This window comes from Tinamus guttatus, unplaced genomic scaffold (assembly GCF_059628265.1).
Source record: "Tinamus guttatus ecotype Peru unplaced genomic scaffold, ASM5962826v1 Tinamus_guttatus_pri_ptg000086l, whole genome shotgun sequence".
NCBI classification, from domain to species: Eukaryota; Metazoa; Chordata; class Aves; order Tinamiformes; family Tinamidae; genus Tinamus; species Tinamus guttatus.
This window is the reverse complement of record NW_028288620.1, coordinates 2,868,282-2,884,761: the sequence shown is the minus strand read 5'-3', so window position 1 is coordinate 2,884,761 and position 16,480 is coordinate 2,868,282. Positions and strand designations below refer to the sequence as shown.

General features: G+C 41.8%; 1 protein-coding gene across 10 annotated transcripts in view; it reads right to left on the bottom strand.

The window, feature by feature from the left end:
• Positions 1-16,480, bottom strand: part of EYA1 (EYA transcriptional coactivator and phosphatase 1) — a 79,404-nt gene that overhangs the window by 48,644 nt on the left and 14,280 nt on the right. For 4 of the 10 annotated variants that reach the window (XM_088520330.1, XM_088520331.1, XM_010225437.2 and 1 more), the window contains 5 exons: positions 15,438-15,507; positions 14,906-15,051; positions 10,570-10,707; positions 3,958-4,040; positions 3,330-3,516 (listed from right to left, as the gene is read on the bottom strand). In XM_088520330.1, the coding sequence (XP_088376456.1) occupies positions 3,330-3,516; positions 3,958-4,040; positions 10,570-10,707; positions 14,906-15,051; positions 15,438-15,507 (624 nt within the window). Of the gene's footprint in view, positions 1-3,329; positions 3,517-3,957; positions 4,041-10,569; positions 10,732-14,905; positions 15,052-15,437; positions 15,508-16,480 lie in introns of all 10 variants that reach the window. The other 6 variants (XM_088520335.1, XM_010225439.2, XM_088520329.1 and 3 more) reach the window with 4 other exon arrangements.

The window sequence follows — 16,480 nt, the reverse complement described above, 5'->3', positions numbered from 1 at the left end:
TATTTTATACTTTGACAAGGAATTTAACATAAAGACAATTATCTGAGACTTCTGAGTCTGCAAAACTGTACTAAAATATCACAAGGGCACATAATTAATCTCTCTCATCTTGCATGTTCCTTAGCAAACTGCTCTTCTGCACTTCTTGGCTGAAGTCATAGGAGCCACCAATGTCTGCTGAAGTGACTCTGTAAAGCCTGTGCTTGGCCTGGCACAGCTCAGAACCACACAGCTTCTCTTTCTTTTTAACAAAAGATGTTTAGGGATATCAACATCTAGCGAGAACAGCTGCAGTTCAGCAGCTGCAGTCCATCCTAGGGAAGGGGGAGAGCAGTCTGAACTTGATAGCTCTGCACTGCTCCCTGCCATCCCTCAAACTCATAATTCAAACTGTGGAAAAAAAAAAGACAGAAAGAAAAAAGAAGGGAATCATCATTCTAACTTGACCAGACAGCTAAGATATTCTACAGAAATCTGAATAACTGTAACAAATTTAATCACTGTTAAAAATTGGTTAATTTGCTCATTTGCTCTGTGATTTTGATCTGATTGTGAATTTGATTCTAATGTGCCTTTCACTTGTCCCTGTGCCACCAGAATTGCCTTCCTCCATGCTCTTCCTCCTTATCTTTGAGCCAGTCCTTGTTTTTAGCTCTCTCCTGTACATCCTGTATTTAACTCAGTAGCACCCTTAGATAAATGAACACATCCAACCCAGCAAAGCCTTGCTTCAGATGACAACTGATGATTTGCTTTATCTTTTATTGCAGATGACAGTCCTGAAACTAGCCATACACAAAAATAAGCAAGGCCTGTATATGCTTACAGATGCAAAAACTTTAACTCTTCAAAGATCTGGAAGGAAAGATCTGTTTTTGGAAGATTTTCAACATTTCCTTTGGTTTTTAAATGGCCCATCACTCTTGTAATTACAAATGAGTTACATTTATACACACACACACGTATAAAATAAAGTTATATTGAGCAAGAAGAAAGAAAAACAAACAAACAAAAACTTTGCCCAAGAGAAAATACCAGGCACAGCTCTGGATTTACTGACTGTTTGTTTGGTTCTCTTCTTCCAGGTTTCAAAGACTGTGAAGCACAAAAGGTGCTGTATTATTTCTACCTAATTTTAACTTGAGAACATAACATTGGTGGGCCATTCAGCTTAAGTTCCTTTCACACTAGTGGACAGACTTTGGCATGTCTGGATTAAGACTGTAGTTAAACTGAACTCTAACTATTGCTCTAGAGCTGCTCATCTCTTTCCACTAAGGAGCCTAAGTGGATATGTGCTCAAGTTAGGGGCATAAAGACAAATGGGGAAACCTGGGCCTAACCCTGCCCCTTCTGCAACAACTTCCATGGCAATTAAGTGGCAGAGAAACACAGCTTCACTCCTACCCTGCTCCTGCTCATGGAGAGCGGTCCACAGGATGAACTCTCCCAAATGAGTCCGCTATGATAGACCAAGATAATCCATAGCCGCACGAAACCTCTTGTTCCTGGAAGCAGGTAGAAGGAGCTTTTCCAGAATTATTATATCAGTAACATCAGGATATCAAGGACAGAGATGCCAGGCCCAGTAATGTAAGCCTAGGTGTGCATGTACGAAAGGAAAGGGGAAATGTAAGTGGAGCAATGGTAAACCACGAGTGTCTGCATAGATTTCAATACACAAGAGAACACAAACTAGAGGAGGGTTCTGGTTCAGGACCTATCCATGTGAAAGCCTGCAAAATGATTCAAGTTTTCAGACTGAGCAAGAATTTAGCAGATCCGAGGGAGAAAAGAAAGACCTCTTAAAAAGCAACTGATAGAAAAGCCCAGGGGAGGCTTGTGTTTTTCCACACAAAAACACATTCTTCTGTTTTCCACAGAGAAAGCTGTTTAAATTTGAAGACACTCTTTGACTCAGCTATTAAGTTTGATCTTGGGAAATATATTCCTCCTCTCCCCATATACAATGTACTGCTTTTAGAAGGAATCAAATAGTTTTTAAAAATACATACACACAAATATATATCTAAAGATTTTACAAAAATCAAGACCCATATGATAAAACAAATCAATTTCCGTAACCTTGATGACAACTAAAACTTGACCACATTTGTTTGTTTGGTGCAAGAGGAATTTATTGCTTCCAATTGAAAAAGAAAGGCAAACAAAAACACAAGAAAACAAATCCCCAAAACTAAAAGCAAAATGAAAATGAAAAGCAAAATAACTACATAGACTCCAACACTCCTTCATACGTTTAAAAAGCCTCCTGTCTCTAATACACTTATGTATATATATGTGATTATATGCGCATACACACAGTCCCAAACAGTCTGCCTTTCCTTCACCAAATGTATCAAAAGAAACAAAACTATGTACATTTTCTTTAGGTACACACATGCAGAGAAACAGAGTGCTAGCACGTTATATTAAAAGCTCATGTTGCACATGCACGACAGCTCCTGTAAAGTACTCAGAAAAAGGAAAAAATAAAACCAACCCCCACCAGCAAAGCTCCCAAACAAAACCTTCTCATAACCTTGCCAAATCATAACTGCTTTTGACCACGTTGCTGAGAAACACATCTGACCCTGGTACTTTCTTTCTGACAGATTTCAAGTTCCTGCCATCTACTAACTCCAGTCATGCTTGTACTATACTTTATTATTATTAATAATAATATTATTAATAATAACAGGAAAGATATTTTTCATTCTTCTTTTCAAAAAAAAAAGTGCTAGAGTAGTTTGGTCTAAGTGTTCAAAAAATATCTTAACTGGTAAGGGACTGCCAAATTTCTATGAAAAAAAAAAACAGAGGTAAAACAATGGGGAAAAAATACAAACCACTGAAAATCTTTTCTTAAAATGAAAACACTTGTGCAATCTCAACTACCCATTACAAACGTTATTATGTCCTTTGAAAATGAAAAATATAAAAGCTCCCTTTCAAGTGGACGGTCGGGCTATAGTCAACTCCAGTCATACTTGGGAAAAGCCAAAGGAACTGATCTTAATAAAGACTGAGCTTAAAAAGTATCAGGCTGTGGCTTGTTGTAAAGACTTTCCCATATTCTGCAAATTTTACCAAAAAGGCTTGCAGATCAATACAAACAACCTGTATTTTGCAAAAGCCTTAAACTTTTACTGATCTACGTTTTCCTTTAGCCTGTTTTCTACTAGAATCTGTGCAAAGACGAGCCACAGGCCCAGGATTAAGCAATAATAATAAAGAAAATCAACAACTAAATGAAAAAAAATCCAATCGAAACCCCTTTCAACTCGCAAAAACGTGCCTCATAGGGACCATAAAATCCATGTAATTACCTGCTGCAGGATCTGTAACTGCCTGACTGGTGACGCCAGATGGTGGTTCTTGAAGCTGGTATGTTGCATTTGTGGAGGGTGTCGTTGGGCTGGTGTTGCTGTTTGTCATGTAATGTGAAGGATACGGTGAACTATTATAATACTGTGCATATTGGCCCTGGCCAAAACTGGGATAAGAGGGATATTCCTGCAAGACACAGAAAAAAAAAAAAGGAAAAAAAAAGAGAGATCAACTGAAATAATTTATCAAAGTTTTGCTACTTTTTAGTATAAATTCCAAAATATAACTGCAAACATATGTCAGACTTTCAGCATGTATGCTTTCTGGGCTGTAAGACTAAAACTGTGAGGCAGTAAAACTAAATCTAAATTACACATAACTTAGCATATCTTCCCATACAAATAATTTATTAGGCACATTACTTAAGATACATAAATAAGAACATAAAACACAGACAATTAACTTTTTATTAGAAGATGACAAACTGAGGAAAATCATTTATAAACATTCATTTAGCTTGAAATTAGGCTAATTTCTTACAGAGAGCTATTTAACAAGTACATTTTTTCCAATAAATTGGAAGCCTAAGTTTACTAAAGTTTCCTCAGCTCATATTTACAAATTTACCTGCTGTGAACTATTAAATCCAGTAGAATTTGTGAGTGAATTATTTCCTGCATATATTCCTGACGATGTTGTAAAACTGCTGCCTGAAATGAAATGAAAAATTATAGGAATTACTAAAACACAGTATTGGAAAATAGCTTCCATCAAGAGATATATTCCCCATATAATATTCTCCACGTAACATTCCCTGTATGTTGATTGATTTGCTTTTCATCAGCTGCATAACAGGTCAATATAAGGAAAGTGATAATTCATTGGTGCTATGCCCTGTGTTTCACCATTTCAATAAAAAAGAAAACCTTCTTCCATGGAAATTTAGATGGGCGTCAGAGCCACCTCAGATCTCACTGCTTGTTTTGCCTGTCAGGTTCCAGGTATTCTGCCCTTCTTGGCCCCAACTTTGGGGCAGTAATGAGGGCTTTTTCATGTGTATTTTTTGTTTAGCCATGTCTTGTCCTGGGAGATGCCATGTGCCCTTGCTCAGGCCCGTGGGCTCTCCTCCTCCTGCCACCATCCAGAACTGGCACCTCTCATCACTGAGCTGCAGTGCTTTAAAGGAGTGGGAAGAGCAGTAATTCCCTGCTCTTAAAATCTCCATCCAACTGTGAAGCCATTAGGATTCACTAATCGATCATAGACAGCCTTGGGCCACAAACCTCTTCTTTTCTGACAGAGTCTAGTGAGCGCGACACAAAGGAGAAAAAGCACCTCTCTTAAAAGCAAGACCAAAAATTGAATTACTGGCTTGGCCTCCCTCCCCCCCGTTGCAAGCCGACAGAAATAGACAGATGGGGCTCTTGTACAATATCCAACCTGAGACGCCGCTCCGCGAAAGGGCAGCATCCCCCCTTTCAGCTGTTCTGCCCTTGCCCCTGCTAACCCAGGAGCGACACAGCTACCAGCTGAGACATATGGATGCACAGGGTGAAACCACATAAAGCCCCGAGAAAGCCTGCAACGAGGCAACCTATTGAACTCGTGCAGCGGGAGACGGCCAGGGAGCCAGGAACTCGCGCTAAACTTCACGGCGTCCCTCTCCGCAGAGTCCTCCCCTCACACAACGAGATGCTGAGACCTTGGGAGGAGAAACCCGGGGGCAAGCAAAGGAGGTGAAGAGACTGACCGGGGTGAAAATCACTAGGGAACAGCCAGGTGAGCGGAGTCACTGAGCCTCTGCTGCGCCCAACGCAACCGCCTTAACAGCCAAATGCTGCAAAACAGTTGTATGTTTAGAAAAGTAATGGTTCTTGCAAACCCAAACTGCAAGGAATACAGGGCTGCATGCTTAATGCAACGCCTAAAGGGCATTTACTGTCTGTAAAATAAAATAATAACAAAAAAAAGCATCCTAGCTCTAAGAAGTCAGAAGGAAAAAATATTTAAATGGTTTGATCGCAAAAGTTACTAAAAACATACACAGCCTAAGCCTCAGAGTAGGAAATGTGAAGTATGTCTGACAGCAGCAGGAGTAAAAAAAATGAGCCTTAAACTTAATGTGTGATAATGACTGTAAACATTTCTCTTCTGTTTGCTCTGAGTGCTAAAGTTCTGTGGTTGTTGATAGATGCTACTAATCCTGTGGACTGAAATCAGATTACTTCAACAGAAGAGTTGACATCCAAGTTTAGCAGATAGTACAGATAAATAGTACTAATGAGAAAAACATGTTGTTTTAAATTTAATTTAAAATTGGAAAACAGATGTTATTTTTTATTATAACAAACCCCAGAGCCAGAATACAGCTGAAAAATATTTTAAATTGCAAAACTTTGAAATGCTATTTTATTTCTAAGAGTGCTTTGGCTGGAAAAATGTAAGTCAGTATGTCTCTTTTCATTTCTGTAGTTATTTCTGAGTGATGCCGTAATATGTTTAAGCGTAATGTTTATAGGTGTGTGGCATTAGCCGTTTGAAGAAGAGAGAAAAGACTTTTTATAGTTGAAAGGGAAGGGAAAAAAAATTGGAAGAATACATTCTCTTTCCATCAAAAGTTTGGCAAATAATTTGCAAGAGCAAATGAGAGAAGTAATTACATGCCAGTCAGCATCTCTGCCCCTCACACAAAGACACACACATCCTGACGCACAGATCTCTGCCTTTCATCTTACGGTCAGTGCCGGCTCCTATGGAGGAGGGGTTGGGGTCTCCTAGACCGTAACAAACATGAAGCAGGTTTCTCAGAAACTGCTCTGTGGGCCACCCAGAACGACTGGCCTTAAATTGTTTTTAAAATACTTCATTTTTTTTGCTTTTTTTTTCAATAATCAGCTGCGGGATGGCACAGAGCTGCTGTTCCCGCGCAGGCTGCACGCCCGCACACGATAAATATATAAGGCCTCTTTACGAAAGGCGCCAGTTTTACTGTGACAAGTTGGCCGACGAAGCAAGCTCTGCGACGTGACAAAAGCCGTAAATCGCAGGTCAAAGGTCTATTTTGCCAAGCGCGAGGGCCCACATTAAAGCTGGGAACCTCCGGCAGCCGGGAGGAATGCCACAACCTGCTGCGCGCGGCTGCGGCGCGCGGGACGCTCCGCCGGGGCTCCGGCTCCGCAGGGCGGCCGGGCCTCCCTGGGGCTTTCCCACACCAGCCCATTTGCTTCCTCGGCGCCGGCGCTTCGCCACAGGCCGTGTCTATCGTCAGGGCACCGTCTACGCGGCGGAGGTTGAGAGCGGCTCTCCCGGGAGAGCCGAAGCGGGCCAGATGGGCTGCTTAAAATCAAGGTTTCTTCCGTTCGCTCACAGTGTTTTAAAAACCCTTGGCAAACTCCCCTTTGTTGTCCTAGTAACTGCTTAGCCATCCAGCACAATATTTTTACGCTGTAGAATAATAACCAAATACCTTAACGTTTACTTTTTATGGACGAATTCCCAAAGTGATGGGTTAGCATATTCAGAAACATAACAAGCTTCGTAACTAGAGCAACGCGGGCGCTTTGCGCAGGGTGAGGGCCCTTCACGTGAGGGGCGCAGGGACGCACGGCCATGAGGGCCCTTCACCGCTGTGAATGGTGCTCCTGCTCCGGTTTTGCCCTCTCCACACTGCTTCTCCTCACATAGCTCCCTCCATCCTGTCAGTACAGCAAGCACGGCCTGTTCCCACTCCCCTTATTCATGTGCGGGGCCTTTTAACGTCCATGAAGGAACTCATGAGAAACAGCTTCATGGACGTGTCCATGAAAGCACATGTCAGTGGGAGAGGATGGTGCCCTCTCCCTCTGCTCCACTGTAGGGATGAAATATAAGAAACCCAAAGCCGATTATCCGCATAGGTGTAGTGAGGAGTCCCACACAGTGACTTTCTTCAGGATTTCCAAATGTGACCGTCTCTCCCTCAGCCATCGTCCAGGGACTGACCATGCTGTCATTTCAGTAGGGCTGGGGAGCGCATGGCGCTTAACTGGTAGCTCCAACAAAGAGAAGGGGAATAACTCCAGGGCTCTGGAGCGCGAGGTAACCCCCAACCAGGGAGCACAAGCACCACAACTGCTAGGCTGCTGGTAAGTCCTGATTTATCCCAAGAGTGAGCTCTTTTCCCTTGCTGCAGGTTTCTGCACAAACAACCCAACAGCAGCAGCACTACCATGGTTTTCTGGGAAGACAATTAATTCTACCCTAGAATAATAGCTCAGACTATGAGAAGTTTCTCCTTCCAAAATTGAAAGTGTGAGAGGGGAACAAATGTTCCCATTTACTTTTAACATCTACTCAATCATAAGGAGGAATTAGGACAATTTAGAGTTGTTTGAAATACAAAAGTTAGTTTAATGAAAGCACTAAAAAGGCTTGTATTCTAGTGAATAATATAGGTATATACTGAGAACACTTTACAGCAAGAAGGATGTGGTTACCAGGTTTTCTCCTTCACCTTCTTCTACCTCCACCAATATTTCATTTGAAACGCCCCCCTTATTATTTCCATCCTTATGTGCTGCAGGGTCCCTATAGCCGACCAGCCTTTTCTGCACCCACAGGCCATGCAGAGATCATTGCGTTCGTGAGCACCGCACACCGGGCAAACACATGGCGGTGATGCCCACACTCCCCCGCTGCTGACCTGCGGCTCCTCTACCCAAACCCAACCAAGTCCCTCCGTCACCTTCCGCGGATGCCAGCCCTTAGCCGAAGTGCAGGGTACAGGCTGGACTGAGACACAAACCACCTCCTGCCTCAGCGTTGGTCAACAGCATGAGCATGAAATTGATTACATGGTGGTGCCATTGCCCCTCCTTTTTCAAGGCTTCACAACTGGGTAGTCTTTAATATGCTTCTTTGTATAACAGTTTTAGAACCTGGTCTATCAATGCATATGGCTGAAATGCTTTCCAAAACCCTACTGTTGCCTGTCCTGACAACTGACACAAGATCAGATGACAATTTTCATCTGATATTTATTTTGTGTATTGCATAAAACAATGCATAGAGACCTTTATGACAGGTCTCTATGCAGCCCACTGACTGAGTCTGAGTTTTGCTCATCTCATGCCAGAGTTCACTGCTTACTCTTAAAATTTTCCAAGAAACACTCTCACATTATCCTATGCCGCTCCCCCTTTCCTCCCGCTATTGAATGAGTTTCCCACAGACATCTGCAAAACCACTTCACTGTCCTCCCCAAAATCCCCTTCTAGTGACATCTCTCTGCTCTGAATTTTACCAAACAAAGAACAAAAGCTGTCTTTACAATTGTTTGATAACCCATATGGGATGAGTAGTGTTTTTTATATCTAAGCACCAACAGCTTCATTGTTACTTTAGGCTCTCGCAACCTCTACATTTTACTTTAAGTCTCCAAGTTATGCAGCCATATGAAAATATAGTCCCAACACAAGTCAGAACAACAGGGTCCCAATACCTGACTGTGGCACAAAGGCACTATGACAGTAGAAATTGTAAACCATATAGACATGATTTTTCAATATGTTGTATTTACTAATGACCACGAATGCACTTCCTTAGAAGCTGGATGTTTGTCTCTCATTATGAGACAGCTCCTCATGAGGAGCTCCTCATAACCACAGGTAAACACTTTTGTGTCTCTCTCTTTTAACAAATCTATCTATACCTACATATATACCTACATAGGCTATCAGCTGAAATCAAACTATGGTTTTGATCTGGCTAGAGTTCTGTCTATGCAGATGAGTACAAGTTCACTCCTAATCAACAGGTAGATGAAAGGTAACATACTAATCATATCATCCTCTTCTTCCTTGCCAAAGTGCATTACAAGTAAGTAGCACTTCAGATGTGAGATGGTCACTTCTGCCATACTGAGCTGCTCAACATTCACAATTCAAAAAGGGAGGGAGGAAGGACAGGAGGGAAGGAAGGAAGGAAGGAAGGAGGGAAGGAAGGGAGGAAGGGAGGAAGGGAGGAAGGGAGGAAGGGAGGAAGGGAGGAAGGGAGGAAGGGAGGAAGGGAGGAAGGAAGGAAGGAAGGAAGGAAGGAAGGAAGGAAGGAAGGAAGGAAGGAAGGAAGGAAGGAAGGAAGGAAGGAAGGAAGGAAGGAAGGAAGGAAGGAAGGAAGGAAGGAAGGAAGGAAGGAAGGAAGGAAGGAAGGAAGGAAGGAAGGAAGGAAGGAAGGAAGGAAAGAAAGAAAAAGGCCTCTCCTGTCTGAGCAAAGAACGGGATCAATATACCCTTAAAGCTGTGGAACAAAGACAAAACTTCCTTCACTTAATCTCTGAATGCATTTCTGCCTCAAGACATTTCACAGAGTGTGAATAGGATGATGTACAGTTTTAATGAAGCAGATAATAAAGAAAGGAGGTAAACTTTAGAAAAATATGGTCCAGTTATGTGTAAGATTTGGAACTCACAGGGTACTTATTTCCCCATTGCTAGAATCTCTATCTGCAGTGCTTTCTCATTCAGGACTGAAGGATCCTAAAGTGGACATCTAAAATTAGCTATTTGTATGAGGAAAAAAAAAAAGGAGTTTTTAAATATCTGCAAAGTGGTGAAAATCCAGAATCAGGCACACCCAGCAGTCAACTAGTACTGAGTGAGTGCAGAGGAAGATGAGAAAGAGTAGAATGAGAGGGAAAGATTTTTAAGACATTAAGTAAAGCAAACAAGACAACAAAATATAATTGATAATAGTAGCCAGCGTGTACAAAGACTTAAAGATTTAAAATAGAACTTAAAGCTTTTAAATAGACTTCAAACAAGAGGACTTCAATCATTACTTAGCTACCTCCACAGCTGCAGTAGGTATTTTTATCTTTTCCCTCCCCAAACACACTTAGGTGTCAAATTATATTTGGCACGTCCTAAATTCATAATCCTGACACATTTTCCGGGACTCACTTTGTCACATTCATTATTTTTTAAGCTTCTGCTATTTGGAGAAACGAGTTTTACTTTAATAAAACTAAAACACTTCAATATTAAAAAACTAATGAAGTCTTGAAGTGAGGGATCTTCCAAACTGCCGAGCTGGCCTGTCACCACTCTCAGCAGAGGCAATCAGCATTTCAGTTCCAGCTGCAACAGTATCAGAGGCAAGCCAGTACTCAGTTAAACATGCATTTTTATTCTAGGAATGTAAAGAAATTAGGGAAAAAAATCAAACAGTGTTAGTTAATTAATGGTAGTATCTATGTATACAGACCTTGCATCTGGTAGCTATAGGGAGCCTGTCCAGGTTGAGGCGTGCTAAAGCTTGCACCATAGCTTAGAAATCCTGTCTGTCCAGGTGACTGAGACTGTGACAATCCACCTTCTGTCTTGATGCCTGCCCACAATGCACCTAAATCAGTTAGTGACAGCAAATCTATTTGTTCATATTCAAACAGGGTTGGAAAATTAAATCACTTCATTAATAGCACTTTTAACTACTGCATGCATGAGAGAAGGAGTATCGAGAGTGTATAACAAATAGATGGAGTAAAGGCAGTATAAAAGTACACATAAAACTGAATTTCACCAGGGAGAGGTTAAATTTAAAACTGTGTTTCCAATAACTGCAAAAGAAATTTATACATGAACAGGAAGTTGCATTATTCTTTTTTTCCTTTCCTGCCAGAGGCTAACTTTTCCATATATTCATGACATTTCACAGAGGTAGATTAGCAACTTTATATGATTTTAATGAAGCATAACATAGCCAAACTCTCCTGCCATCTACCCATTAATGACATAACTCAGATTTGCATTGTATAATATTCCTGCATCAAAATTACATGGCCCCAGTTCCATAGCTTTCTAAGGAATTAAACATCTCTTTAAAAGCAGATAAAAAGAACTTTCAGCATCAAGAGTAATGTGGATTTTCAAAGCTAATTAAAATGATAGCATACATTCAATCTTTTAACCAATAAACACATACAAATATGAAATATTCCTAGAGCAATCTCCCAAACTAGGAAAAACATAGCAATCTCATTAATCTGCACTGACAGGGAAATCCATTACACATCACCTTCTCATTTCCAAATTCAGTCATGAAATAACCCAAAGGCCAATTAAATGAATGACTTGCCTCCCAACTTCAGTATTTTTTGCATAAATTTGTAAATGAGTAAGCAAGTAAATATCAGCCAATGGCATACTGAGGAATGCACACAATTCAGCCTGTGTCATCTACTTTTATTAATATCCATGTCCCAACATGAACTATCATTTAAGCCATTTAAAAACACTAGAGTCAAAGAAATGGAAAAGTAATATAAATCTCTTATGTGTCACTGTGGTGTTCAGTAATACCTCATTGTTCAGAAACCACCATTATTTGAACAGAATGAACTAAACATTAGTAACAGTCATTTGAAAATGTCTGTTGATCTAAGTCCATTTCCTGGTTGGATTTTTTGTTTAAAAATGTTCTACCATATTTGAAGGTGAGACAGAGCTTAGAAGATACTGGGTTTGCAAAACTTCAGTTTCTCCCAATGCACAAATGGCAGCATATTTTCTTGATTATTTGCCAATGGGGGTCATTAATTATCCTTAATTCCTTCTGCCACGCTCGCTAGCTGCCAGGCTAACCCTGTTTGCTTGTTTTTCCCTGGTGCTTACTTTCCCTTTCTATTTCATGTTGCACTTAAACAATCAGACTGATGGATTCGACACTTCCTTCCAATGGGAACCTCCTGCTATGGATGTTTTAGTACCCACGATTCCCATTTGTTGCCTGTTTAAGGACTTTTGAAATGCTGGTTAAATGTTGCTTAGAGAAAGTTCAACTAAATCAGTTTTTAAAGTTCTAGCCCAGCTTTAACAGACTGATTCAATGCTCAGTTTCAGATGAGAGCTGATCAGAGGTGGCGGCAGGAGGATGCCACTCGAGTGAAGACAGCTTGACAGGACGTGCCCTTCTGCCAAACTCCAAGCCCTGAGGAGCCCTTCCCCTGTGGAGACCCACTCTGCTCACCTGCTCTCCTCTACAAGGCCTTCACTCGCTAAGTCCCCATGTTCCTTCCTCCTTTCCTTGCTACCAGCTCTAAAACACTCAAAGAAGCAGGAAGTATCAGCGTAAGAAAACCTAACGGGACTGCCAGTATTGAGGAGGAGAAGCAGCGGGTAAAGGAGCCCTCCGCGGGGTCCTGCGGGAGCGGGCAGGAGAAGGGAGCTCCAGGAAATTCTGCAGCCTTCTCAGCGGCTTGGCGGATGAAGCAGCGCCAGGAGCGCGCTGGCAGGCACAGCTGTCCCTGGCATTCCCACCACCCCCTTTCCTGCCTTCCCGACTTCTGCATGGTCGAGGTGTGGGTGGGGAAAAGCAGACAGGCTGGATGCATTCAAGACAGCACCTTCCCAAATTGTGCCCTAAGGGAACAGCTTGAGGGAGGTCCATATGTGAATGTGTAATTATAGGTGGCATAAAAAAAGGGAAAAAAAAAGGAAAAAAGGAACTTAAAAGGACATTTTTCACTCTTAAGCAAGTCCCAGAGTCAAGAAACAAAAGCACAAGAATCCCTCCCACACCCCAATTCAAAGCTTTTTTTGTCACATAAGTCTCCTGTCTTTATACCTGCTGGAACCTTTCTGCCTGGAAAAGAGAGAGGCAGAGCATATGATACATGAGATCTATGCTATGGACCCAAGAGGAGAAATCGTGCTCTAAACAAGGCTTCCCTTCTTTGTTTGCTTTGTGCAAGTGAGCATCCCGCTGTTCCCCAAGCAATTTATTTCAGGAACACAGATTATATGATGCACCTTAAGTGTGGAAAATATATATGGTGGTAACTCCTAAAACATTCTAAATGTTTTTTGCTTTTAAATATTGCTTCTAGATGATAAAGCACACCAGCAAGAAGCCCCTTGGTCCCTGTCATGAGGCTCTGTCTGAAGAGACCGAAATGTATAAAGACCCATTTGGCTCAGCAGTAAAAGCAACTCTACAATGTAAAAATTATCCAAAGTCTTAGGCACAGGGGATGGGCTCAGTAAAAATCAAAACAAAACAAAACAAAAGAGCAGGCAGGCATGTTAGCCCCCAGCTAGCAACTGCCAAGGAAAGCAGCTCTCAATTATAGCTGCGACGCAGGAAGACAGCTACGTTGAAGCAGTGAAATGAAGGCCCCGCTCAAGTCAGTGGGAGTTTTGTAGCTGACTTCAGTGAGGTCAGGATTTCATCCAGAGGAACCAAGCAAAAACAAAAAGTCACTGTTTGGGCTGGCCAAGCCACCAGACAGCCAAATAGGAACACGAGGTGTCCACAGGGCAGACGTGTCAGGAAAAGGATTGTAGGAAGAGATATTGTCTGTTGGGGGACCACCTGAGACAGTGGGAAAAAACAGACACGCACTCATCGGGAACAAAAGCTTTCTCTTTTTTGGTGGGGGAAGAGAACTCCCATCTTCTTAGTTTTGAAAATGTATTTAAAATATTTTTAAAGTATTTTGTTTGTCTGAGATGTCCAATTCATGTTTATAACCATATTTCTGGCAGTAAGTAATCAGGAATGAAACCATAGGAAGAACGTTACTTTGGATCATAATTATTGAGAAAACTAATGAAACACTTATCTTGTAAAGTCAGGAAAAACAATAACCTATTTATTCTACCTAGTGTCCACAGTAATCTGCTGTAACATATGCTTATGCTCCTGTGCATTTCAACTTGCAGATTCAAGATGAAAAATTCACCAGTCTTGCACTTACCCTTTTTAATAATTTTAAGGGGCACAAGCCTACACTGTGAGTTCCGTCCCCCTGGGTATAAAACTTACATTATCTGAATGTACTTTTACAAAATATGCTGCTAAAAGCACGTGGATCATATATTTTCGGTATATTCCCCGAGAGGAATATAAGACCTATTTTCTAATAATGCATCTTCACTGCTGAACCGCTATGTGGTCTGCCAGCAGACAGTCTGGCAGCAAAATGGTCTCACCCACAGCAGCTTGTTTTTAAATTAAATTTTGGGGGAAAGATTTGTTACTTAGTACTATCTTCCTCATCACACAAACGGAGCTTTAGTGGCAATTTGCCTCAATTTCCACCTCTGGGGAGTTCTGTAGCATTGCGAGCGAGATTTTGGGGGGTCTTTTGAATCAGGTCTTCATTCCATCAAACTCACTGTAGTTTGACTGATTTACTTGTCATTATAATAATCCAGGTCGGCCGAAATGTATTTACGAACTTACTCTATCACAATGCTGGCGAGCACAGCCCTGTGGGGGTTACCACGAGCTGTGCCGGTGTAATGGAAGTCCCGAGCTCTGTTTCCCCATTTCAGCGCTGCCTTTGTTACACCCCTGGTAAGAGCCTGACGAATTTCTCTCCTTGACCCACCGGTTTAGCGAGATCGGAGCAGGCCTCGAGTGGCTTCTCAGTTCTCCAACACCCCCGTCCAGCCGCGCTCGCTCCGATAGGAAAGCTCTATGCGGCTTTTCCACGACCTGCGAGCGCGCAGCTGCCCCACCGAACGCTGACGTGAGGGCCACGCGATCTGCTCAGAAATGTTTACCTCAGGAATATAACGGCACGGATGCGGTTTCTTACCATACGAAGGGATTCCGTAGGGCTGGCCGGGCTGCGGGTAGGTGGCGTAAGCGGTAGCTTGCTGCATCCCTGCTGTAAACTGCGTCTGCCCATACGCAGCCATGGTTTGCGAAGAGGGGGTAGGGAGAATATGTGGGTATGGTCTGCTATTGATTACAAACGACAGAAAAGAGGACAGGCACTGCGTTAGAGAGACAGGCCAGCACTTATTTTTAGCCTTATTACAACCCCGCTACTTCATTAACGCACAACCGTAGGCTGCACTAGAGAACCGAAACTGCGAGGCAAAGACAAAACAATAACAATAAATCAGTAATAAATGAATAAGTAAAATAAGGACTTTTCCAAATATTTTTTTCAAATACATTCTTAGCGTTAAAAAAAAATACATTTTTTTTTTTCCTAGAAGCCGCTGTGGTTTAAATTATGACTTAACAGATGGACCCAATTATTATTTTAAATGAGGTTAAAATCTGCCTATTTCAGTTATTATTATTACTACTATTATTATTATTTTTAAAAGATATCATACTTGGAAGGGTAAATCTGTGGTGGGGAGAACTGGTGTGTTTGTCTTGGGCTGAAACCACTGCTTCCAATTGCTGCGCCGAGGAGAAAAGAAAGCACACAGAAGTGTAAATACACACACCAAAGATAAATATTATTTTTCCTAATAGAATTTCAGAATATTAACAAGACTTTAATTAAATTCAAATATAATTGATACCTGAGGTAGAAAATAATATTTTATCAGGAACTATGCAAGAATGCTTAACATTAAAATCTTGATTACAAATGCTAAATTGCCCCTTTGTACAACTCCAGAGCAATAGTTGATTCTTTGCTTGCACACAGACAACATTTTCAATGCAAACAATCTATTTCCTAATGGAAACATTTTCCTTCATACTTTCAAAGGATTGTGATATCTCAAGTGCAACATTTTATTAACTTTTAGAATTTTTAAGACCTACATTTTATGAAGGAGCTTTATGCATGCCTCTATTGAAAACATATGCTCAGCTTCAGCGCACGTGCCTCTTTCTGAAATAATTTCATAATGCATAAGATGCATTACCATACTGCACCTCCCTCTCTCTTTTTTTTTCCCCCATGTTATCTACTTATTTCTAAAATGCTTTTAGACCTTAGTAGTGCACAAAGGCTAAATATTGAACTTCCCTTCCTGTGGTCCAGATGCTGAGAGCTCCCCAAAAGCAGCCCTCGCAAACCAAGATTTTGTGGGAAGCCTCCAGCACTTAGGGGTGCTCGGGTCGGATGCAATGGGTGCTCTGCTCCCATTTTCCCCCTGTTTGCAGGAGGTCCCTACTCAGAGAGCATTTCCTGCTCTGATTGCCATTTGGGTGCCACTTCTGCTCCCTGTCCCAAGGGGGTATTGGAGCCCTTTGCCAGGAAGGGGTCGCTTGCGAGTTAGGAGACTACTGTAAAACCAGACAGCTGGAGAAACAACAGGCCCCACCGCTAAGTATCTGCAAGTAAACAAGGCACCGATAATTACCCTTGGCCAGCTACCCCTTTCCTGGCCAGCTACAGGGAAAATCCATCATCTTTGCG